This window comes from Lepidochelys olivacea (genome assembly GCF_965140295.1).
Source record: "Lepidochelys olivacea isolate rLepOli2 genome assembly, chromosome: 3".
Taxonomy (NCBI): Eukaryota; Metazoa; Chordata; order Testudines; family Cheloniidae; genus Lepidochelys; species Lepidochelys olivacea.
In genome coordinates this window covers 11,958,368-11,984,767 of record NC_140413.1, presented here as the reverse complement: position 1 = coordinate 11,984,767, position 26,400 = coordinate 11,958,368, and the positions used below count along the sequence as shown (strand labels likewise).

Sequence of the window (26,400 nt, the reverse complement as noted above, 5' to 3'; positions counted from 1 at the left end):
ACAACACTAAAAACCGCAGGGTAACCATGGTAGCTCCAGGACAAGCTGCGGCTCAGGCTAGCCTCACAAGTACATGCCCAGGGCTCCAGGAAGGATCATAGCGGGGCGGCTAGTGCATGCCACTGTGACTTCACTGCTATCTTTAGCGAGCTAGTGAGATCAAAGCTAGCGGGGGTATGTCCTCACCTGCTGCAGTCACACCTCCCAGTTGCAGCGTGGACGTACCCTTACACCTCAAACCATCCAGTTTATCTCATGTCAGTCCTGAGCCAAAGCCACCATTGTAGTCAGCAGGAGTCATTTCACTGACCTCAAGGGGCTTTGGATCAAGGCCTTCGACCTTTCGGATTGTGGCTTTTAAAAATCAAAGGGCGTCGTGCAGAGGGTCAATTTATCCTATTTCTACTCAGCCATGGCCCTGGCAAGAGGAGATGAAAAAATAAAGACGCTTAAACTGTAAATTTGCCTAGAGAATAGGAATATTGGAGTGACCACACAAGATCAGACCAATGGTCCATCTACCTATGATCCTGTCTCCGACAGAGGCTAGAATATCCTGTAGCAGTGAGTTTGGTGGGTCTTGTGTTGAAGAGGGCACAATGGGAGTTTCTCTCTCTCTCTCTTTCTCTCATAGTACACCCCAAGCCGGCATACTTGCCTGTACTCTTATAAGGCAAGCATGCTGCACACTTTGACATGGCTGGTAAGCAGCTGCCAGGACACCTAAGTCGCAAGCTGGTAGCCTTGAAAATAAGGGGCTAATACGGTGATATCGGAGGAGGGAGGGGCACTACAAGTATAATTAAATTTGACAAGAAGAGGGGGGCGAAAGAGGGAACTCCATCGGCATGTGGAGATAGGGGTTAGGAGAAGAAGGGGTTTCGATCAGAACAGTAGTTGGGGAAGAGGGGAGGAATCATTTTGGCGTATAGGGATAGCCTGACTGGTGTGAAGGGCTTCGGAAAATGCTTGCTTGTTTAGCCTGTTGAAACTAAAAGCAAGGCCAAAAGCCAAATTATTATTGTTTAGTCTCTACCCTATTTACTTCACATTCTCCTCACATCAGTGTAATACTGAACACAGCTTCTGACAAGGTGAGAGGCAGTGTCGTTCGGAGTGCGAGGGCACTGAACTGGATTCACAAGACCTACTCCCAGCTCTGCCACTGACCTCCTGTGTGACCTTGGGCAAGTCTCTGGGCCTCTCTTTTCCATCCCATCATTTTCATGCATTACCTATTTAGACCGTAATTTCAGGGCAGGGATTGTCTCTTACTATGTGTATGTACAACATCTATCACCACGGGGCCCTGGTTTTAGTTGGGATCTGTAGGTCCCTACTGGAATACTAACAACTTTTAATTGCCTGATTTCTTTCCCTGCCAGGAAAATAACATTTTTTAAAAGAAAGAAAACAGTAGCAAACAGGAGCCTGTCCTTGTCTTTATTGAATAAATACAAATAAACAGATACAATGTCCTTATACTCTGAGCACTTACAGGGCCATAAATACAGTCATATAAATAGATCATATAAATAGAAATATAAACATGTAACAGTTCTTTGCCATTTCTCCCGGAGTTTTTCATTTATGTCATATTTATTGCTAAACTCCAGCAGAAGCCAGTGGGTCCACTTCTCTCACTTAATCACAGGAGTTACAACAGGATAAAACCAGTGTAAATGAGATCAGAATCAGGCCCAAAGTCTCTTAGTCAGAGCTACACTAGAAACAGTTGCTGGAATAGCAAAGTCAATTAGAGGTGGGATTTTTTTTTGGGGGGGGGTGTCAATATTTCTATAAGAAAAAGCCCTAGTATAGATGCAGTTATATCAGCATAAAGATGCATTTGCCAGTATAGTTTATTTCCCTTGCTGAACCAGTATAAGCCATACTGGCAAAAGCACTCAGAGGGTGTCCTGGCAAACTCTTCCTAGTGTAGAGCTAGTCTTACATTGATTTTCAGTCTTCTATGTCAGATACAGACATGTACACACACAAAATGATTTGGGAACATAGCTGTGCTCTCTCACAAATCAGAATTTACATCTCCTGCTTCCCTTCCTTTTGTTTGTTGCTTGTCTTCTTAGACTTCAAGCTCTTCAGGGCATGGTCCATTTCTACTTTTATGTCAGTACAGCACCTAGCACAAAGGGGTCCATGATCAGAGCCTGGAGGCCCTACCATAATGTAAATATTAATTCATAACACTGATAATCAGCACTGGAAAAAATCCCCACCCCCACCCCCAATTCTGTATTGAAATTCAGGTTAAATTTCATGAGGATCTGGCAGATCAGAGTAATCACGAATTTGTTACACATGTCATTTGTTACATTGGCTAGCTGTCCATGTGTCTTCCTTGTCCTGACCCTCTTAGGACTGATGATGGAGAAGAGGCACAGCACAGGTACAGCCTACGGTGATGAGCTGCTTCTCCAGCCGGTAGGTGTGCTGGCAGCCTCTCTGCTCCCGTCGGAGAACAAGGATCTCCTGCTGGATGGGGACGGAGTTCATGCTGTAGTCCTCCTGCCCCAAGGCGTTCACGCAGCTGTAATGGCGGCACTTGGCCTCGGCGATCACTTCGGGGAACCGGTTGGGATCCTTGGTCATGCTGTGAATCAAGACACAAAGAGAATGAATTCTGTGAAATTGCTATTCCTCGGAGGACAATGCAGAGTGGCAGGGTCTGAGTCTCCTCCATGAATCACTCAACAGATCAGTGTTTATTCTCACCCAATAACCTATTTCCAAATGGGGTGACCAGACAGCAAGTGTGAAAAATCAGGGTGAGGGTGGGGGGCATTAGGCCCCTATGTAAGGCAAAGCCTCAACTATCGGGACTGTCCCTATACAATTGGGACAACTGGTCACCCTATTTCCAAATGAGGTCCGTGAAGGATGTTTCTGGAGAAGCATAGAGATGATGCACTTAGGAACCACGCAGTATACAATCTTGGGGCTAATTCATGAGCCTAAGCTTGTGATCAATTTTTAGCCTGAAGCAAACAGATTGATAGGCCTTGTAATTTTATTCTACTTAATAAATAGATGCTATTCTTAGTCTGGACATGGCTATGTTTACTGTAAATTTGCCCAGAGAATAGGAATATTGGAGTGACCACACAAGATCAGACCAATGGTCCATCTAGCCCATGATCCTATCCCCGACAGAGGCTAGAATATCCTGTAGCAGTGAGTTTCCTAGGTTCATTATGCACTGTGCAAAGGTACTTCCTTCTATTCATTTTATATTTTTATCCTTTTTCCCCCTTACATGCCTACTGATCTGCATTAGGAGACACAGTAAAAGGAATCCCCCTGTGTTATTTAGTTTAGAGTGATTTCCTAGAAATGGCTGAAAATTTAGGAGAGTGTTTTTAATTCCTCTGTATCAGATAAATGTAGCAGTGCTCTGGCTGAGGACACCTAGTGGAGTTCCATGGCAAATTCACCCAATACCCTTTGCAAATGCTGGAAGCACACAACGACCTTCTTGTTCACAATGGGAACATGCGGATAATTGTGCAGTGCAGCGTGGCCAGTGCATTTCCAGGCAATGGGATGTGCCTGTTACCTGTAATCCCAAGGAGATATAGACCGGTTCCTGACATCATGAGCCATTCTGATAGCATGACTGGGGCTGCTGATGTGTATGTTGACTTTCACACTTAGAGGGAATCTGGAATTCTTTTGGGTCTGGCAGTCGTCGCTCATTTTCTCATTAGTGCCTCCTTCCTTGTTGGGTACAGTCCGTACAACCCTCCCATGGGCTGGTTTAGCCGAGAGCACCAGGATCAGCAGCAGTGTCCTGAACTGAAAGAGAGAAACATCTTTCTTGATTCTATTCAGATCAGAGTTTGGAATTGACAAGGGCATCAAACAACTCCAGTGACACCTCACTCGGGAATCTCTTGTGAAGGAAGAGCAAAGCACAAGCGAAGCACGGTGAACAGTGATTTAGAGTGAAGGCCAATTCATCCATCCCGGGGAATCAGCGCTGGATTATGGTTACCATTCACCCGCAGCTCTAGGTCAGCTGGGTATAACATACTGGCCAGCACAGCAGCAGAGGCTTATGCTGCTTCCAATGGAAGACAATTCAAAGGTGGACAGAGCCCAGAGTTTTCAAGAAAATCTTTGTTTATGGTTATCTTTGTCTTTAAAATAAATAGTTGCACTCAGTAGAGATGCCTCTTCTAAGAACTATGACAGGTCCTGCTCTTGGGGGTTGATTATTATCAAGCTAGGATGCACAAGGCTGGATATGGAAGAGAAGCAGCTAGATGGTCCGCACCTCTGCAAAATCGAGCCACTTAGGAGCCTAAATATGGATTTAGGTGCCTAACTTTAGACACCCACATTTGAACATTTTGGCTACAGTGACTTGCCCAAAGCCAGCGCTGGCAGAAACAGAACCCAGGATGCTTGACTCCCTAGCTTGATCCAGAAGGCCACAGCTGCCCACTTGCATTGTCCCAGTCTCTTTTACACTTCTCCCTTTCCCCTACTCCCTTTTACTGCATCTGGTAGAGTACTTTTCAATGCAAAGTCCAGTCCATTTTCCCTGGTCTCTCTGTGCATGCAGGGGGCTCCAGGGACATAACCAAACATTGGAAATGCTGGGGAGGAGGGCACAGTGAAATCCAGCAAGGGGGGAGGCAGACACCATCACAAGGAGCAAAGCTAAGGACAAACAACAGAATCAGATAGTGGTGCTCTAAGCAGGGTAAAGGCAAAGGAGCAAATCCAAGCCAATGAGAGACAGACCAGCCAAAGAAAATCTCTGTCCCTGTTAAGCAGAAAAGTAGGATCAGAGAAAGCCAGCTCCACAGCGGTTGGATTTGGATCCAGGACTGGATCGTTCCTATCCGATCGTTTCCCAAAGTCCAGGGGTGTTCAGATCAGGGGGATTTTCTGCAGATCCATGTCTACACATGGCCCAGGACATGAAGTGAGCGCTGGGTGAACAGGTTTGGATGAGATTCGAGGCTGAAGATTCAGGCGATCGAATCGCTCCTGGAAAGGTTATATCACACGCGGGCACCTGAGGAATGCTGCGCGTTCTCTCTTGGCTGAAGCTTTCAAAAAGGGGAGTACAATGCTAAGCTTTCAAATCCACACTGTGGGACCTGGTTCTCCAAAGTGTCCCAGCAATCAGGGAGGGCCTAATTTAGATGCTCAAAGTTAAGCTAAGCTTCAGAGAGGCCGAAGTATCCTCTACACCTCTCTGCCCCAGCACATCAGCTCTAACTGGCAAGTAGCATCCCCAGCTCTGTCAAGCCCAGGTCTCCCTACAGCCCTGCCCCAGCCTGCCGGATTCCTGACCTGCAATCATCCCTGCTAGGCTACATCCTTGGCCACGGTGCTACTCTGCCAAAGTCCCTCCGCCCTCAAACAGCCCCTGCAAGCCCTGAGGCCTCCTGCACCGCTCTGCCAAAGAAACTCAGCCCGGAGCTGGAGGAATTACCCCCTTCTTTTCCAGCCCCCAGCCTGCCTTTGGCAGAGTTGGCAATCGTGCCAGCTGGGTCCTGCGGTTTTGTGGCACACACAAAGACAGCCCTGCCATCCCAAAGCACTCGGCAATCACGGGTCAGGCCCCGACAATCATGAGATTTTTTTAAAAATAATAATGATTATTATTGGCTGCTTTTGATTTGGCTTCTGGTTTGGGGGGCGGTTGGGGTGCACTCGTGTCATGTGCTCAAGCTTTGCGGTGCTAGACACTCCCTTTGTCTTTGGAGTAAAAGCTGAGACGCTGACGCACCAAAACAGGGAACATTGCAAGAGTGTTGCTGCCATCCCGGGCTGTGGAAGGGGAAAACCCAGACACATTCCTGTTGAAGACAGGATTCAAACCCACATTCGTCAAAGGTTACAGCCGGGTGGCGGGGCAACCCAGCATCCGGGCAGGTGCCAAGGACTAAACGTGCCCGGCAACCCAACGGGGGACAGTCACAGCTGAGCGGCTTTGGCGGCACTGTGGGAAGAGGTGCCTGCCTCGCTGAAGCTTTGCGTAGCTCCATCAGGCTCGCATTGACTCCCCTGGGTATGCAGCCCTTTTGAAAAATCAGTGGATAAGGGCAATGAGCTGAAAGTCAGGGTTCAGTTCTCAGCTCTGACACTGACCTGCTCTGTGTCCTTAGGCAAATCGCCTTCCTGTCAGCTTCTCTTTCCCCACCCAACCTTTGTCTGCTTAGATTGTAAGCTGGTCGAGGCAGGGGCTCATAGACTTTAAGGCCAGTAGAGACCACCATGATCATCTAAGTCTGACCTGCTGCACATTGCAGGCCACGGAACCTCATCCACCCACTCCTGGAATAGACCCCTAACCTCTGGCTGAGTTACTGAAATCCTCAAATCATGGTTTAAAGATTTCAAGTTACAGAGAATCCACCATTTACACTAGCTTAAACTTGCAAGTGACCCAGGCCCCATGTTGCAGAGAAAGGTGAAAATAACTGGGGGTCTCCTCCAATCTGACCCAGGAGAAAATTCCTTCCTGACCCCAAATACGGGGGTTAATTTGATCCCGAGCATGCGGGCAAGATCCATCAGCCAGACACCTGGGAAAGAATTCTCTGTAGTCACTCAGAGCCCTTCCCATCTAGTGTCCCAATACTGTCTCTGTCGATGAACTTATACAGTGCCACTCCCAATCCGGACCAGTAAGTGGCACTGTCATTACAACTAAATAACAATAACGCACAGTCCTGTCCCCCTCGGAAGGGCTCCTTTCAAAACAGGCTTGGGGTAGGTTATTGAAACAGCGAAGGGCAGCTTGCACCGCCAGTGGAGAAATGGCAGAGGTAAGTCCCCAGGGCTATCAACCCAGCACTTCTCACCAGCCCTAAATCCACTTGAGAAAGCTTTAAAGAAAATCCCAAACTCGTCCCACTGCCCGAGGGCTTAATCATGCTGCCTGTGAGTAGCTCCCACTGCAGGCAAGAGGAGTCACTCATATGCACCTCTGGCATAAGTGGTCCCTTGGTAGGGTTACCAGATAGCAACTGTGAAAAACGGGACAGGGGGCTGGGGGCAATAGGCGCCTATATAAGAAAAAGTCCCCAAAAACGGGACTGTCCCTTTAAATATGGGACGGATGCTCACCCTCGCCCTTGGTGTCCAAAGGAGTGAGATTTGTGGCCACCTGGGTTAAATAAAAGTACTCACCAGTGAGGGGTGTCTTGCAAAAGCCATGGCGATCTCTCTTCCGCTGCAGAGCTGGACTGTCTGAAGCAGTAGGTGAGTATCCTTCTGCAGGAGGTCTTTCACTGCGAATATATCGATCAGCCAGCTACAGCTCCTTTTTATAAGGGTTTTCAATCACTCCCATCATTTCCATTGCAGCGAAGATGTGGCTTCTCCACCCTTCCTTGCGGTTCTGGGTCAGGAGGAGCTGACATTTGACGTTTTCTATGCCACATCCTCAAGCTGTTACAGGGGGGAGGCAGAAAGGAAAATACACGTGATGAACCGACTACCCAGATATCAGAATCCCAGACCAAATGATCAGATGCAGATAAAGTGATAAATAAGAGATAAAATAGCCCGAAAGAGATGTAGACTGGTGCCATCCGTTTTTGCACTTGTGTTGTCAGCATTTTTTTCTTTCTTCATATTAGTCAGTTCTCTCTCCATGCGTCTGCCACAGACACACACACCTATGTAGACAGACCTAAATACTGCCTACAAAAATCTACGTACAAGAACATTAAGATCACAAAGTCAAGCACTCAAAAGTTAGATTGCTGGTGCCACTTTAATTAAGTGCCCATGTACCTGAGCATGACAGTACAGTCTTTAACTACATGATCACCTGCTAGTTCCTCTACCGGTCCCCTGCCTCATTCTGTGCCCAGGCTGGACAGTGCATGGGGCAGCAGGCTACAAGACAAGAAAGGATGTTCCCTTGTGGTTAAAGGCACTGGGGACTAGGCTATATTCCTGACTCATTTCTGAGACGAGAAGAAAGTATTTTGTTTTGCCCATGATAAAAAAATTCCTTTGGAAAGCTCTTGGACCCCTATATTTTGGGGCAAGGACTTGAAACTTGTCAAGGGGTATGCCTTTCGGTGTTCCCATGAAAATTCTCCCAAATTTGGCCAAATTATAAGCCTTTGAAAAACCCCAATTCCCACATGCTCAGTAGAGACTTCTCAGCGCTGAGCCGTTAAAATCCCTGAAGATTCTGACCTCACTGTGCATGTTGGAGCCTCTCTCAGGTCCTAGTACCGTTGACCAGACTGCGCATCCCCACAAAGTGATTAAGTATGGTCCTTCCAGTTCAGGGCTACATGGGACAAGCTGGACTTTCCCTGTAATGGCTGCTCAGGACCAAGGTGGGGCCGGGCACCAGAACCGAGAGCAGGGACCCTGCCTCTCCTATGTTCTCCGTGACTTCTCTGTTGGCAACCAGGCAGTGTGGAAGAGGAAGTCACTGGGTTCAAATGCAGAGGGGACAAGAGCTGGACCTAGGAGGGGAAGGTGTGAGAAGGAGATTGGGACAAGAAGCTGGGGTGGAGGAAGACTGGGATTGGTGGCTAGTGTGAGGGAGAGAAGGAAAGTGGGATTGGGTGTTGGGAGGAGAGTGGGATTGACTGGGCAAGGAGACTGGGACTGGAAGCTGGGGATGGAAATGCGGGATACTGGGAGCTAGTGGGGGGGGACACTGAAATTGGAGGAGGTGCCTTTGTAGAGTCTGGAACTGGGAACCAGTGGGGTGCAGAGAAAGAGGTGGGAGAGGAGAGACAGATCTGACAAGGAGCCAGAGTGCAAAGGGAGAACTGGGACTGGCTGGGCAAAGAGACTGGGACAAGACACCAGGGGAGGTGGAAACACCACGATTGGACAAGAAGCCTGGGTAGGGAGACTGGGAGCTGATGGGGAACATGGGTGGGTGGTGACTGGAGGCCAAGGGGGAGAAAGATGGATTGGGAGGGCAGAGAACTGGGACTGGCAGGGCAAGGAGCCAGGAGTGTGTCGTGGGAACGGGGAATGGTTTGGCAAGGAGACTGGATGGGGGAAAGACTGGAACTTGCTGGGCAAGGAACGTGTACAACCTTAATTCACCCCCTTGTGCATACATATTATGATATAGTTTTTAGTTACATGGTCACATAGTATTCTTTTTCCCAGGACCTCTGCCTCATTCAGTGCTCAGGATGGACCTGCTCTGGGGATGAATCAGGACTGTGCAGTGAAGGAGACATCTCTGCAGGGCCCCATCCTCCTTTGTTGCAGAAGCTGGAAGGTGTGCAGTGAATAAGGCAGGGGACTGCAGGAAGAGAAAGGATGGTCTCACGATTAAGGCAGTTAAATGCTGTCCTGGAGAACTGGAGTCTATCCCTTCCTCTGCCAGAGTTCCTGTGTGGTGCTGGGCAAGTCACTTAAACCAAACTTTTCACAGGTGGTTACTAACTGCGTGTGTCTGGGTACCTGCCTTGAGACCCTGCAGTCTGATTTGCAGAAGTACTGAGCACGCATAGCTGCAATGGGACCTGTGTTTTGACCATGTAGAGGGCTATACAATGATAAGTACCCTGAAAAATGAGGTTCCCTAAGCACCTTTCAAACTGGGCACTCAAAATGTATGGCTGCTTTTGACCTTAAGCTCCCTGTGCTTCAGTTCCCCCTCTATCAAATGGGGATAATACCAGCCCTTCATCTCAGAGCGGGGATTGTAAAAACATATGAATTGATGTTTGTGTGAGCACTCCGATACTATTGTGATGATCAGAGAAGCGCGGGAGGCACTCAGTGATTCAGTCTTCTGGGCAGGGTTCACACTGAACAATGAGGAGAAATCGAAATATTGAATGACTCATCTATCCTCACACTGAATGAGGCAGGAGTCTGTGGGGCAAAATAGTATGTGATCACATAATTAAAATCTTTTTCATAATGTACATGCACAAGGGGACCATACTGAGTTTGTACAAGCAACCATAACTTTTGTATTTCCTTCTTTCTGAGTGCTTGATTTGGCAACCTTAAATAATGTTGTTGTTGTTGATCTCAGGAGGGTTTTGCTTCTAATTCATATTTAGGAGATGCATGAATATTGCAAAAAATCCAAAACACATACTTGAAAATTTGTTAGAATAAAGCATGTGCACCCTCTTTGACTCTATGATGGGGTATACGATCCCTCAGAGGCTGGGGATGGTCAGGGGGATGACCAAGAAAGCCTTGTAAATTTCCCTTTATGCATACATTGTGCTTGAGAGGGCATTTGCCCTGGGTTAGTGTGTCTGGGCAAGGGTTCTGAATGGGCCTGGGGCCCCTGCATTGGAAGGTCATGCCATGCATAGAGGGCAGCATGGAGGATCCTAGTAAAGAAGCCCTCAAGACTGCCATCCTTGGCAAAGTGTCACCTGGAGCTAAGACGTCAGATATAAGCTGTGGGCTCGGGCCAACTTTTGCCAGGACTTGAAGGTAGGCTAAGGGAGTTGAGCTTACTCTGGTGGGCAAGATGGAGCCACTGAAGGTATCTGAATAGAGGTGTGAAGTGAATGGCTGGGGGAAATAATTTTAGCAGCTGCACTTTGGATGGACTAGAGGGGAGCAATGAAGAGCAAAGAGGGCAGAGAGGAACAGCCAGGCAATGGAGCATAATGGTTAAAGCCCTGGCCTGGGACTTATGAGACTTGGGTTCTGTTCCTGGCTCTACTCCCTGCTTGCTGGGTTATGTTGGGCAAATAATTTCACTCTCTGCCTCAGTTTCTCTATCTGGAAAATGGGGATAATAAGATTGCCCTTTCTTAGTAAAGAGCTTTGAGATCAACAAACACACTAAATAAGATTATCCTTGGATCATTATAGTAAACAGAACCATTCAACTCCATTCAGCATACACTTATTGTGTTGTGAGCTCTCCCAGATGGATCCTCATTCACTCCTGGACAGAGCTCATTACAGGATGAGACCCTTGGGCCCATTTTTTGCAAGAGCTCATCTTAGCATTGCTGTACATGCTTTTATTAAACACAGTGTAAAGGATCACAGTATGTGAAGTACTAAAAAGCAATGCTTATGTACCTGCCATTAACTCCACATGCGATGGGCTGGCAGCACTGAAAATACTCAGAGAAATGTGGTCAAGGAACCCTGGATTTGGATCACTGGTTTTGAATTTATGGTGGTTTCCCAGATTAGAAATGAAAGCTCAAAAAACCCCAACCCCTCAAAAGAAGTGGGAAAGTGACAGACTGTCATGCCGTGAAACAGCAACAGACACCAGGCTGCCTATCTCGGGGTTTCATCCCGGAGCCATCACAGTTACATTAGACAGCTCATTTTCTTAGCATTGTATTTTTCTTTGGTTAGTGAATTTGGTACTGGTGGACAAATAATTGCACTGGAGATCGGGGCCTCTCTTTAACCACTGAACTGACGTATCATGAGCCCTGAAAACTCTCCTCACAAGCACCTCATCCCTGTTGCCCAGGAACCCCCTCTAAAGCTTTCTGTCTGTCTAGATACTTACATGGCCCCCATCACCCATGCATCTTATTGTGGATTTTGGCCTCACAACAGCCCCGTGAAGTATTTGGGGAACTGAGGCACAGCATAGGTTAAGTCACTCACCCAAGGCCACCCAGGCAATCTGCGGCTGAGCGGGGAATTGACAACAAGTTGCCTACGATAGTGGTTTTCAAACCATGGGTCGCGACCCAGTTCTGGGAATGGAAGGCACTGGGTCATGGCCGCTCTGGTCAGCATCGCTGACTGAGCCATTAAAAGTCCCATTGGCAATGCTGCCCAGCTAAGGCAGGATAGTCCCTACCTGTTCCGACATCGCGCTGCATCCCGGAAGCAGCCAGCAGGTCCGGCTCCTAGGCAGGGGGGAGGCATGGGGCTCCACGTGCTGCCCCTGCCGCAAGCAATGGCCAATGGGAGCTGGAGGAGGGGGAGATGCCTGTTAGCGAGAGCCGCGAAAAGCCACTTGCACACTTCCACCTGGAGCGCAGCATGGGCCGCGATGCCAGGACAGGCAGCACGCCTGCCTCTGCACCCCAGCTGCGCCACTAACCAGGAGTCACCGGAGGTAAGCCCGTGCCCCAAACCTGTACCCCAATCCCCTACCCCAGCCCTGAGCCCCCCCAAACCTGAAGCCCCTTCCTGGAACCCAAACCCCTCATCCCTGGCCCCACCCCAGAGCCTGCACCCCCAGCCCAGAGTCCTGACCTCCTCTGGCACCCCAACTCCCTGCCCCAGCCCTGAGCCCCTCCCACACCCCAAAACCCTCATCCACAGCTCCGCTGGGTCGCGGGCATCAACAGTTTTCTTTAATTGGGTCGCCAGAAAAAAAGTTTGAAAACCACTGGCCTAGGGGGCACACCCCAACCCTATGCACTCAACCATCCTTCCTCATGCCGCTCATCAGGAAGCAGATTGGTGATAAGCGTGATGGTGGTCTCTGTGCTGTGACCTGGGGGGAGCCCACCACGCTCATGGCCGTGCATAAAATTTCCTAGCAGAGCTGCCCAAAACAAGCGCTCCTTTCGCTATTGCTTTGCATGGCTTTTTTTGAGACAATAAGACCAGGCTCCATTTCACCAACCTCAATGTTGAATCAAGAATTGCACAGACACTTTCCATATAATTAGAACTTAGATGCCAGTCGTTTCTCTCCACCCCCACCATTAGGGGAAAATACACCACTGATAGAACGTGATGCTGAGTTCTTGTTGACCTTTATTCATCCTTGCCAGGACATGGAGGGACCATTTCTAGGTGTTCAGATACTATGGTGATGGGCCCTGTACAATAACTAGTGTAGAATAATCGAATTGTTCTAGCATGAATGTAGTACTTCACATGTTCAAAGCACTTCATTATTGTTGCTTTGGTCTGAGGTAGCAACCAAGGGTTCCCAGCCCACTTTGCTAGACACTATACAAACATACGACAAAAGGTGATCCCTGCCTTGAAGAGCTTACAATTTAAGTATAAGATGAGAAACAAGAGGTAGATGCAACAAATAACTGGGGGAGCACAGAGCAACACTGAGACAATTACGATTATCATGATAAGCAGGGGTCACTCAGAGATAAACACTGTACAGATTATTTTAGAATCCTGACAACATTACTGTGAGGTGGATGGGTGAGCGTACTGCAGTACTAGGCATAGGGAGACACAGGAAACTGACCATAACAGCTGTTGCAGATAGCTCCCTGTGTGGACACTCGATTCCAGAATAAAAGTCACTCGATTCCAGAATAGTTACCCCACCGTGGAAGCGGAGTAATTATTCTGAAACAATAGTGACTTTTACTCCAGCCTAGAGTGTCCACACACAGAGAAGTTCCAGAATAGCTATTCCAGTCAATTCCCTCCTTGTAGACAAGCCCGGAGACAGAAGGTGAAGTAACTTTCCCACAGCCACATGGTAAATTCCAAGGCAGTACATTAAAACACAGGACTTCCTAACTCAACTTTGTGTTCGTTCCTCCAGTCCACACTACCTTTGTAGAAAGATAGGGACTAGAAAGCCATTATAGAGTCAGATTTTTAAGACCAAGAAGCCCCATTATGATCAACTAGTCTGACCTCCTGCAGAGTATTTCATTGTTTGCCTTATAATTCCTCCTTAAAACTCTTCTTCACTGGCATGCAGAGTCCACTGCCCATCATGCTGATCAATGTTTCCTTGTGCTCCCCTGTCTGTCTGTATCCATCTGTTGTTTCTTGTCATACACTTAGTTTGTATGCTCTAAGTATCTGGAGGGGCTGACTTTTTGCTCTGTGTTTGTACAGTGCCTAACACAATGGCCTCTTGCCCGAGAACCATACCCATCAACCCTTAGTGTCATTGCCACTTGTAATCTTGATTTTTGGACCCGGACACTTATCTGGTAGGAATCATGTTGACACCAGCCACTCGTGTCACATTAACTTTTGATATTTCAGGTCACTACAGTCACCATCCCGCTGGCTCCTCTCTTTGGATGACAGCAACTTTCATGACACATTTTCTCTTCTGACTGCTTCCTGTTTGCCAGTAATGGCCCAGACTGTCATTAGTCTCTACATCCACAGATGAACACGACGACAAATGGAACGTGGAAGGAGACCGAGTGACAGTAGAATTACCAACGTTGCACATTTACAGGTCAACAATTGACCTATTTTCTGGTCTTTTCTTTTTCCTAATTGACTGTTCGAGGTAAAGGAACAGAGCAAAGCGTTGCGTTGTATATTGGGTTAGATTTTGCAGGTATCTCATCAAATGGAAATAAGTACAGGCAGCGCAATGGTGACATTTTTTAAGGTTTCCAAACACTTTCCATTATCGCCCCCTATTTTTGATTACGTAACTTCAGCAAACTTTGTAACTTCAGCAAATATTAACTTCTCGAGCTGAAATTTTCCATGCTCGGCACTTGCCTTGGGTTGAAGTTTAATGACACATTCATCAAGAAGGTTGCACTCATTTTCCAGGCGGTCCATCCAAAAGAGGTGATTTTTTGATACATAAAACAAATCTCCAGGCACTGTTTGAACAATTTTCACATCACAGGCTAAAGGAGCAGGGAATCCAGATTTGGCAGGGATGTAGTGCAGAGGTCAGAGGGGTGCCTTTTACTGGTGTCATGAGAATCTGCCCATATTTGACTGAGTTACAATTAAGAATATCACCATTTTCACAGTGGAATTCATTGCACTCTTTGGCTGAAGTTTCTAAGGCACCTTACGGAGTTATGTGATCAACAGCCATTGAATTTTGTAAGAACATAAGAACGGCCCTACTGGGTCAGACCAAAGGTCCATCCAGCCCAGTAACCTGTCTTCTGACAGTGGCCAGTACCAGGTGCCCCAGAGGGAATGAACAGAACAGGTAATCATCAAGTGAGCCACCCCCTGTCGCTCATTCCCAGCTTCTGGCAAACAGAGGCTAGGGACACCATCCCTGCCCATCCTAGCTAAAAGCCATTGACAGACCTATCCTCCATTAATTTATCTAGTTGTTTTTTGAACCGTGTTACGGTCTTGGCCTTCACAACATCCTCTGGCAAGGAGTTCCACAGGTTGACTATGTGTTGTGTGAAGAAATACTTCACACAATATCAGTTGAATTTGCATGCTGAACTCCCTTAGATGCCTTTGAAAACTTCTTCCTACCAGCCCACTGAGCCTCCTGCATCGCTTTGAGACAAATGTATGCAGTGACAGCTCTGAACAGGACATAGACACTGGTGCTATTGAAATACCTTTTGGCACAGAGGAAGGCCTATGAGCCAGGGGACTGTGAGTCAAAGACTCATCTGTTCCACTTACTGATATTAATAATTTTCTGTAATTCATCACCTTTCCTACTGAGCAAGGCAGGTATCATTCCCCGATGGGTAGCTAAGAACACCCAGTGCACAAGTGCGCTGCTGACAGTGCTGAGAATAGAAAGTAGGTGTACAATGTGGCAGACCCAAATTTCATCCACTTACTTGCCCTGCCTTTCAGAAGGACTATGCAGTCTGTATGTGCTGGGCTATGGCATGTCAGCTAGTTCTACAGAGCCACAAAGTATGTTGAGACCCCCATGGTTAGATGAACGAGCACTATGCAACTCAAATCACAATTAAAAAACCAAGGAGGACCCAGGAGTCCCCGTTCTCAGCCCTTTTCCAAATGTCACCTCTAAGATCACATCCCCCTTCCGGAGTCGGGAGGTCTACTGCTGTTGAGCACAGGTGCATGTGATGGAATTGCTTTGTTTCTCCAGTCTGCTTTAAATAAAAACACCTTGGAAATTTAACTCAAAAAATGAATTTCAAGCCCATCAAGGGGTGAGCAAACTTTTTGGTCTGAGGGCCACATCAGGGTTCTGAAACTGTATGGAGGGCCAGGTACTCCCACACCTATCCAACCACTCCCTATCCCCTGACCTCCCCCCAGAACCTCCGCCCCATCCAACCGCCCCCTGCTCCCTGTCCCCTGACTGCCCCCCAGGACTCCCACACCTATCCAACCACTCCCTATCCCCTGACCTCCTCCCAGAACCTCCGCCCCATCCAACTGCCCCCTGCTCCCTGTCCCCTGACTGCCCCCCAGGACTCCCACACCTATCCAACCACTCCCTATCCCCTGACCTCCTCCCAGAACCTCTGCCCCATCCAACTGCCCCCTGCTCCCTGTCCCCTGACTGCCCCCCAGGACTCCCACACCTATCCAACCACTCCCTATCCCCTGACCTCCCCCCAGAACCTCCGCCCCATCCAACCGCCCCCTGCTCCCTGTCCCCTGACTGCCCCCAGGACTCCCACACCTATCCAACCACTCCCTATCCCCTGACCTCCTCCCAGAACCTCCGCCCCATCCAACTGCCCCCTGCTCCCTGTCCCCTGACTGCCCCCCAGGACTCCCACACCTATCCAACCACTCCCTATCCCCTGACCTCCCCCCAGAACCTCCGCCCCATCCAACTGCCCCCTGCTCCCTGTCCCCTGACTGCCCCCCAGGACTCCCACACCTATCCAACCACTCCCTATCCCCTGACCTCCTCCCAGAACCTCCGCCCCATCCAACTGCCCCCTGCTCCCTGTCCCCTGACTGCCCCCCAGGACTCCCACACCTATCCAACCACTCCCTATCCCCTGACCTCCTCCCAGAACCTCCGCCCCATCCAACTGCCCCCTGCTCCCTGTCCCCTGACTGCCCCCCAGGACTCCCACACCTATCCAACCACTCCCTATCCCCTGACCTCCCCCCAGAACCTCCGCCCCATCCAACCGCCCCCTGCTCCCTGTCCCCTGACTGCCCCCCAGGACTCCCACACCTATCCAACCACTCCCTATCCCCTGACCTCCCCCCAGAACCTCTGCCTCATCCAACTACCCCCTGCTCCCTGTCCCCTGACTGCCCTCTGGGACCCTTTGCCCCTTATCCAACCCCCCCCCCCCACTCCCCGCCCCCTTACCATGCCACTCAGAGCACCAGGACTGGCAACCGTATGCCCGGCCGGAGCCAGCCAGGCCGCCACGCAGTCTAGAGCAGCGGGGCAGGCCAGCAGCTCTCGCAGCCGTGCTGCCCGGCAGGAGCTCGCAGTCACGCTGCCTGGCAGGAGCTTGCAGCCCCACCGCCCACAGCTCTGGCAGCCCGGCGAGCTGAGGCTGCAGGGGAAGGGGGACAGCAGGGGAGGGGCCGGGGGCTAGTTTCCCCAGCCGGGAGCTCAAGGGCCGGGCACGACAGTCCCATGGGCCGGACGGAGCTTGTAGTTTGCCCACCTCTGCCATAAAGCAAATCACTCATGGTCTTTAATCACCTGCCTGCACTCTATTTGTCACCGAATAGTGGCACTATAAAGTATGGGATCGGTAAAGGCAGCCTGCCTGTGTGCTGTAGCAACATTGTCATGTCAACTGCTATATGCCAGTAAAACTGGCCCTGGGAAACCTTTCCAGTGCAGACCCGGCCTTAGCAATCCTTGCCCCATAAGGATGGTTTTGTAGGGAAGGTATTTTGGCCTAGGTTCAATGCCCAGTTCTTCCACCGATGCCTTACTGACATTTAATCTCTCCATGCATTAGTCCCTCATCTGTAAAATGGAGACAGGAATACTTTCTTTGTCCATCTTACCGATTTCGATTGTAAGCTCTTTGGGATAGGCACTGGTTTTCACTGTGTGCATGTATGTACGGTGTGTAGCAAAACCTTAATACAAATAAGTAATACTTATTCTGAGTGATTTCGTTTTCCTTGACTCTGCTACCTCCTGCCCGTAATATACCTCACCCACAGACCATGACTGCATCCGCACAACTCTACGCGCCGCTTCTTTCCCTTCGCTACCCGAGACTCTCTAAAATAACATCCTATTGGTTTTCCTACAAGCTCTCCTAGTGCATAGACATTTGCACTTGTTTGACTTGCTTGCAGTTCTGAACAACATGGAAAATCAATGTAATCAAACGGCGAACCAATCAACAAAGAACAAATTCTGGCGGACAAAGAGGTTGCCTAAGTATTTTGTCTTTCCTAGCTCCCATTGAAGTCCACAGCACAACTAGATAAATTCATGGAGGATAGGTCCATCATTGGGAACTAGATAAATTCATGGAGGATAGGTCCATCATTGGGAACTAGATAAATTCATGGAGGATAGGTCCATCATTGGGAACTAGATAAATTCATGGAGGATAGGTCCATCAATGGCTATTAGCCAGGATGGGAAGGAATGGTGTCCCTAGCTTCTGTTTGCTAGAAGCTGGGAATGAGCGATAGGGGATGGATCACTTGATGATGACCTGTTCTGTTCATTCCCTCTGGGGCACCTGGCATTGCCCACAGACAAGATACTGGGCTAGATGGACCCTAGATCTGACCCAGTATGGCCATTCTTATGTTCTTATGTTCTCCCTGGGTTCTTAAACATTCACCTGTCTGGTACAGCAGCCACGGCCAGCTCTGCCTCTGTATTGTCAGAACCAGCTTTCTTAAAAGATGAGGAGGGATTGTTGTGATGTGTGGCTAGAGCACTCTCCAGGGTTACAATGCAAACCTCACCATTTATTACTTCTTGAGTGTGCCTTCACACCCTGAACAAAATTATGCTCTCAGATTCACACTGTGGGTAGAACGAAGCATTGAGCGGTTAAGCTGTGGTCTCATAATCAGTGGCAGTGCCTGGACTAGATCTGGGAATCCTGACTCCCAGCCCCATGCTCTAACCACCAGTTAAGACACCGTGCTCATTGGCAAATTCTCTTCTGGGGCAGAGGACAGTCGCGCCTGGTTCCTGGTAATCAACACCAAGACATTTTCATTTTAAATTAACTTGGTCATTTGTCAAAAACAGAAGCACATTTCACTCACCATAGCCTCAGTAACAGCTCCTTGATAGAGACAGTGTCACCTAGTGGACAGACCGCTGGCCTGGGACTCAGATATTTGGGGTCTATTCCCAGCTCTGCTGCTGGGCAATCATGGGCAAGTCACATCACCTTTTTATGCCTCAGTTTTCCCATCAGTAAAATGGGCGTGATGATACTGCCCTCGTGAGTAAAATGCTTTGAGATCTCCTAATGAAATGTGCTATGTAAGCGGTAGGTGTTATTATTAATTGTCATCCTTATGCTCACTAAGTGCCCAGGTCCATGCTCCAGATCAGGGCTGACCGTTCCTCCACTCCCAGCGATCTCAATGGAAGTGTAGGTTGCGTAAGCACCTTGCAGCACTTAGCAGAGTCTAACCCACACAGCAGGGAGTTTTTCTCAGTCTGATTGCCACCGTCATCATTGCCACCTGACTCCTTTCCACTCAGATAGCTGTTAGTTAGCATATTATCAAAAAGTTAGTTAGCATATTATCATATTATCACTTTCCACAGTATGCATCCGATGACGTGAGCTGTAGCTCACGAAAGCTTATGCTCAAATAAATTGGTTCGTCTCTAAGGTGCCACAAGTACTCCTTTTCTTTTTGCGAATACAGACTAACACGGCTGCTACTCTGAAACATATTATCAAAGACACTCTGGGGAAAGTCCATGTCTGTATTGAGCTGCTCTTCCTCGAAGGATGCAGCTTGGTTTTGCTGTCTAGGTACTAGCACTTGCTGATTTACTTACAGGCAAGGGCCTTTGTGCCATGTGGCACTGTGGAACTCAATCACCTAGCCGATCCTCTTTTCCCCTCTTGCAGCAGCAGGGGAGCCTGGAATTATGCAGCGATATCAATGAATATCGAAGCGAGTCTTGGCTCTTCAAAGACATCAGTGTGTTTCTTCAAACATCCCACAACATCTGGCGCTCTCAGCGCCCGTCCCCACACAATACAGAGATTATTAGTGAGGCAGTAGCACGGGGAGAACACTTTTGGATTTTCTGATATTTCTGGGATGAGCAAAACCATTGCAAAAAAGTGAAAGATGCCTCCACAGGCCTTAGATCATGGGGGTCTGCTCTTGGGTCTGCTCGTGTCTGCCAGCAGCAGCGAATCAGTGGTGTAGCTGAATCAACGCAATCCCCGAGTTTAGACAGGCAAACCCGCTATATGCCCCAGTGCAACTTACACTGGTTCAAAGCAGAAATAAACTGCAACAGTGGAAATCACCGCTTACAGCTGCTTTGCCTGTCCACACTGCGGGTTTGCAGCAGCACAGCTAACCTGGTGGTTAAACCCCAGTGTAGATAAGGCCTTACCAACTGTAGAGGCTCTAACCAGAGGTCTGGAAGACAGGGAGAGGGTCTGAGAGACACAGGGTGTCATCTAACCTTGTTAGACAGTATGGTGATAAAAAGCCAAAGCCCTAGCTATACTAGAGTGCCCCCTGGTGCACTACATTTGGAACTGCACGATTACTGGGGTATGTGTAGGCCTGAGAGAATGTCCCAGCTCCTCAGCAATAAGAACCAGGAAAACAAAGCAGGGAACAAACCAGCTGGAAGAGTGGAAAATACAACAAACAGCAGCTAATTACAAAATGGCCGCTGTAAGATTACAGCTGTCTGGCTCTGCTCAGTTTAAAAGTCCCAGAAAGCCATGCTGGGGGGCAAGCGAGAAACGTCCTTACAAGAAGGGAACCCTGGGCTGGTGAAAGTTAGGTGGGACCAGGGAGTCACTTAGAAAGAAGCTCCTGGAGATATTGCTATCACCGTTGTATTCCAGGGGCCACGTGTAGACAAGAGTGAGGACACAAAAGATGCTGTGGCAAAAGTCTTGGTGATGGTCCTTTCAAAACAACCAGGCTAGCCCTGTAGCTTTGTAATGAATATCCAAAGCCACCATGCAAAAAAAACAAATCTTATTCTTGGGCCCGGTGTCTCACTTTCCAGATGATCAGGGGCTGGGAGCGTTGTGAAAACAGTTCTCACCTGTCCCAGTAGTTCCAGGGCTACTAACTGTACCCAGCACTGAAATCACTTGTAGGCATTACTTGCCACAACTTCAGGTGCGGGTGGAATGGTGTTTTGTAACAGCGTTTTGGCATTACATCCCAACACAATTACACTGCTTCAGGAACCTGCCTCTTTAGCTCCAAGGGTCCCCAGTTCAAATCCTGCTGCGGTGGCCATCCCAGCTAGAACATTGCAGAACTTTCCCCACCCACTCCCGTAATTGACCCATGCTCTAATCCTTGCTCTGGTGAGCTGGCGCTAGTGCTGTGTGTTTGGTGCCTGGCTCAGAGAGGATAAGGGCCCTATTACTAGTGCCAAGTGAAGGCAAATTTCTTTACCTCAGGTGGTTGAGGCCTATAGCACGGGAGCTAGACGATCAAGGTTCCAGTCTCAGCTCCCTAACTGGGTGAGTGTTGCTTGCGTCTCCTCTCTGAGGCCTACTTTCCCCGTCTGTTCTTGGCAGTACCGACCCTCACAGCTGTGGGAGGTTGATGCTCGGAGTGTGGGAAATGTGCGCGAGTTTGAACTGGGTAAGGGGCTGTGGGAGACCATTGGTATAAAGGACTCCATAGAAAGTGAATCTGTATTCAGTGTGTCACATCCTTATCCTCTGGTTCTGTCTGAGGAGATGAAGCTCACTTTGGGCCTAGAAATTAGGTGATTAAATTAAGTTGAGCACCTACCACTGCATTTAGGCACCTAAGAGCTAAATTAGTGCTGATTAAAGTGCGTGGGAATTGAGGGCACTCAGAAGTTCCCAAGATCTCATCATAAGAGAGATGGGAACTGCCCCAGTCATCTCAGTGGGCACAATTAACTGTGAAGCCTTATGAAAAATTAAATATCAACATTGTTAGCCATTTTATTACTGTTGTCTTCAGCAGAAACAACCAGCTACCGTGGGATTGTGGGCCGTCTGAGCAGAGAATCAGCAACCTAACCCTTGCTTTTGGTGCTATCTAATTTGCTAACTGTTATTATTTTCCTTTGGTCCATCATTTGTGAGCTCGGTTCCTGATTGTGATCTGCGTTTTTATCCAAGTAAGGAGAGGGATGGGGTCTGCGCTAACAACACAGAGAAAGCCACCACAGAGATGCAGCTCAGAGTCTAAGCCTAAATGTAGGGCAGGAATGCTTCGATCCCAGCTGTGGGGGAAGAATGCCTTCAATTGCGAGAGTCTTGGGCTCAGATCTTTGACCCAAACAATCAAAATGTTGCTGACTCGACCAAGTGCATTCGCTTCATGAGATGGGAATCGAAAGTTTGGTCAGCATAATTAGGTTAAACTGTTTTCTTGATAGTACTGTATTTGCATATTACATAGCCGAGCTTCAGATTTTATCTGTAAATAAGCCCAATTCGGGGCCTCTAGCCATGAAAGTCAATGGGGGGAGGAGGGACTGTCTAGGCAGACTTGGGTGTCAGATGGATAATCGCCCCATGACAGGCCCTAGAAATCAAGGCCTCCAACTAGATCTCATAGCAGCTATGCCAAGAAAAGAGCAAATGTGGTCTTTCATTGAATAGCAAGAATGCTATCCCAGCGCTCAGGAAACATGGTGATGTTAAGATATGGCTGTACGTTCCACTCATCTATTTTTTGCTACCATGATTATTTGCATCTGGGGAAATACAGAGTGATTACAGCTGGGTAGAATCTTGCAAACAAATCGTCTTTTATCGGGGAGGCAAAAAAATGACCTTTTCAGAAATGAAACATTTTGTGAAGCCAGTAAGTTCGTTTTCTTTTGGCAATGCTTAACTTTTCAAAAGTTTTTAATAGAAACTACAAATATTTTTTTTAAAGCTAGCCTGTTGGGCTTTTGTCCTTCATTTTTTCAATTATTAATTAATTTATTAATGAATATTATTATTTGCACTACAGTAGCACCTAGGGGCACCAGCTAGGGACCATGAACCCACTGTGCTAGGCACTATACAAACACAAAACAAAAAGAGAGTCACAATCTTCATTTTAGTTTTTGATCTTCTTCTCCTTGTACATTTAGTCTTCCCACACAGTTGTCTTCTTTGGGCTGTGTGTTCTAACATCCTTATGTTCAGCCATCATTGAACCTTTGTGTTTAGCAGTTCTCACTATACCTCCCTTCTTTTTTGTGTGATTGCGTGCGTTCAGTCAGTAAGCCTTCTTCGTCTTCAGGCATCGACACTGCTGGTTTGTTTTTGCTGTATTGCTGATTTTGATTGGACAGCTCAGCCACCGGGGGTTCCCAAAATCAAACAAAGTGTCTTTTTGAAAACCTGTGATTTCAAACTAAAAAAAAATAAATCATTTTTGAAAATGAAAAATGTGTGTGACAGGGTGTATCTACCTTCCACTGGACCTGCAGGGGTTAATGCAGACTGAGGAAGCCATGCCCCTCCCTCCCTGCTGGACATACTCAGCCTGAAGACAGAGTATAAAGGGAAGCCATGCTGCTCATTTGGGCTGGACCGCCAAGGAGGAAGGATGTGTATTGCAAGCTCCCTCTGGAGAGCTGCGGGAGCCCCAGTCTACACTGACCAGGCACACCAAACCCCAGGCGGACCCTGGACTGCCTACAGAGACCTGCGAGGGAACTGAACCTGTCAGAAACCTCTCCAGGTGGAGATCCCTGGGACCAAAGGACCTGCGGACTGCTGCACCGAAAGACAGGATAGGAAGTGGCCCAGGGAAAATAGACACTGGCCCAGCCATAGTGTTGTGGTGGGATCCCTGCTGACCCAGTAGCGGAACCGTCCGCCACTGTTCGGGGCCTGGGCTGAGATCCGGTGGAGTAGGGTGGGTCCCCTACCACCAGCTACCAACCTCACCCCTGGGGTGGCAGCCTCCTCGCATCAGGCCTGTGTTTGTCTGCTGCCTGCCAGAGCTAGGAGTACAGGCTGTTTGCTGTTCCACCCTGCCTGAGGACCCCAGACTGCATGTTTGTTGCTCTACACTATCTGAAATCCTAAGACCGAACTGGTTGGGTGCTCTACCTGGCTTGAAGGTCTGAGACCCTGCGTAATGGCCCCAAAGAACTCTGACCTCTAGGTCACACTGCCTGAGAGAAAGGGTAGCCCAAAGAACTGACTGCTAGGCCACACACTCCTGTTTTTGTGGCTTAGGCCATCAGAGAGACTCTAGCAGCTGGGGAGTAAAGCCCCCTGCCAACTGTACATGACTGGATACCCCTGAATCGGGTGTATGTACCCAGTGACAATATGCAATAAAAATTATGCAGACAATATCAAACAACAAATCATTCTATTTTGAAAACTAACAGAATGAAAATGAGCTTGGGGATTTTCAACCAAGGTAACAGTCTAATTATGTGGGTACAGATAAAAGGGGCATGCGGAGGGGGAGAACCTAATATGGATGCAATTATACTGCTATAAAAAGTGCTTATGGTAATATAGCTTATTCTGGTTTGGTGTAATTGTCTATACTAGGGTTTTTACAAGTACAACTGTTGTAAAAAATTACATCCCTCCCCCATACAGTGACACCAGTAGAATGTCTACGTCCAGTCCAGCCCTAAATAACAAGAGTGAAATCCAGGGAAGGTGAAAATGCAAGTTAGTGCTACTGCTGAGACTACAGTAAAGATTTAGGTCTAGATTGTGCTTGAGTAGTTAGTTACATCCACAACCCCACAATGTCTCACTGAAGCCAATAGGTCTATTTGTGTGAGTAAATTCATCGAGGTGTGTAAGGAATCCATAATTACACAGGCTTACCTCTGGGATCGAGGCAAGAGGTGTTACATTTGCTCCTTGTCTGCACCAAAAATAGCAGGCTGAGGTCAAAATGTTTTCTGTCAGGGACAGCCAATCTTTTTACAAAGCCTGGGACTCAGAAGTTGCTGTAGTACAGATTTCTTTCACCCTACTCCAACTGCCTGGAAAAGTGAAGAGTTAGGCTAGTTCTACCATACCCCCTTTCTCCTTCCCCATTTTCCTATATCTAGAAAAAAGAAAAGGAGTACTTGTGGCATTTCCATGGTATGCATCCGATAAAGTGAGCTGTAGCTCACGAAAGCTTATGCTCTAATAAATTGGTTAGTCTCTAAGGTGCCACAAGTACTCCTTTTCTTTTTGCTATATCTAGAAAAGAATTTCACGTCGAATGGGCTGAAAAACAAAGTACTAAATTTTTAGAAATTTCAGCTGGTTGGAAAAACGGAGGAAGAAAGAATTTTCATTGCAAAAGTTGAGCACTTCCTCAAAAAAATCAGCACAAAAAAAGTAAGATGGACTGGTGACATGAAGCCTATCAGAGAAGGGATGTAACTGAGTGAGCTCTCTGCTGGCATCTGCTGCAGAGCACGGGGAATCAACTGAGTGAGGTTGTACCGGATTTAAATACCAACTGTGTTCTTTGCTGTCACCTGCTGGAGAGCAAGGGGAGTCAACTGAGAGAGGCAATACCTTATTTACATATTAACTGGCTATTTTGGGGACATTGGGGTATCATTTGGCTACATTTTGTACTTGGGGACAATATTTTGGAGATTATCCTGTTGGGAATCACCCGGGCAAAGCCTGGATACTGACTGGGTTGGGATCACCCTGAGGGAGACTAATGTTTGCTGAGGCTGGGGACAGAGGCCTGGGACTTACTCTCTCTTTCTTTGAAGTCTGATTATGTTCTGGGTTGCTGTTAGAAATGTCTTTTTGGTGGCATGGGCGCTGCTGGATTCTTTAGATCAGTGTTTCTCAATGTATCAGCAGCGTTCCATGGCAACCTCCAGGCCGGTCCCTGAGATTTCCCTGAGACATTTTAGGAAAGCAGCAAGCTGGTCCCTGGTATCAAAGAGGTTGAGATGCACTTCTTTCAATTACTGGTCCTTTTGTAACTGAAAGAGCTGAGCTGAGAACTGCAGTTGCCTTTGTGAGCAGAGCTCAGCTGTGACTCCTGCTGTTTGACAAGAAGGAGGCAGCGCTCAGCAGCCATTTTTGTCAGCTGGCCAGCAGTAGGTAGAGCAAAGTGGCAGGTGGGTCCAACCACAGTATCCTGCAGACAGAGCAATTGGGTGGACTACGGTGGGAGCAGAGGAGTTTGCAGGCCGTTTCACTGGTCCCCTCTAGTGAGGCCTCCCTGTCCTAGCTGCTAAAATCATTATAGCAGGACAGGTGGCAGAGCCTGAGAACTGCTTAAGAAACAGGGACCCTGATTTTCTTGGGACCACAAACAGAGTGGGGAAAGTGGGAACCCATGAACTGCAAATAGGGGATTGGGAGGTGGAAAAATTGCATCAGCCACTCAGGATCCAATTGTTTGTGGCTGTGACACATGCCCCCCTGAGGTAGTAGGTGACAAAGTGAAACTGCAAAATTTGTCCGAGTTCACCCTTTCCTTTCCCCAATAAAACTCATTTAAACCTCTGTTGAATGTGCTTGCGAGTGGGTCCAGTTTTGCCTATCAAAAGGTGGCCAGAGTGGATATGGGTTCCCAGATTACTGCGGGGGGCTCCAGCTAATAGTAAACAAATGGTAGAGAATCCCCTAGAAAGAAGGACCCAGCCCTTGTTACTCCCAACACCCCTGGCAGAAGTGTTATAGTACATTCGCCTTC

The 26,400-nt window shown here is 48.2% G+C and overlaps 1 protein-coding gene across 1 annotated transcript; it reads right to left on the bottom strand.

Annotated features, from left to right (window-relative positions):
• Positions 1 to 2,376: 2,376 nt before the first annotated feature.
• On the bottom strand, positions 2,377 to 11,800 carry LOC311518338 (interleukin-17F-like; the record flags this gene model as incomplete). Its single annotated transcript, XM_084624060.1, has 3 exons — positions 2,377 to 2,614; positions 3,578 to 3,816; positions 11,789 to 11,800. 3 exons carry the CDS (start codon positions 11,798 to 11,800, stop codon positions 2,377 to 2,379), a joined length of 489 nt encoding a protein of 162 aa, XP_084480186.1.
• Between the last annotated feature and the right edge of the window lie 14,600 nt (positions 11,801 to 26,400).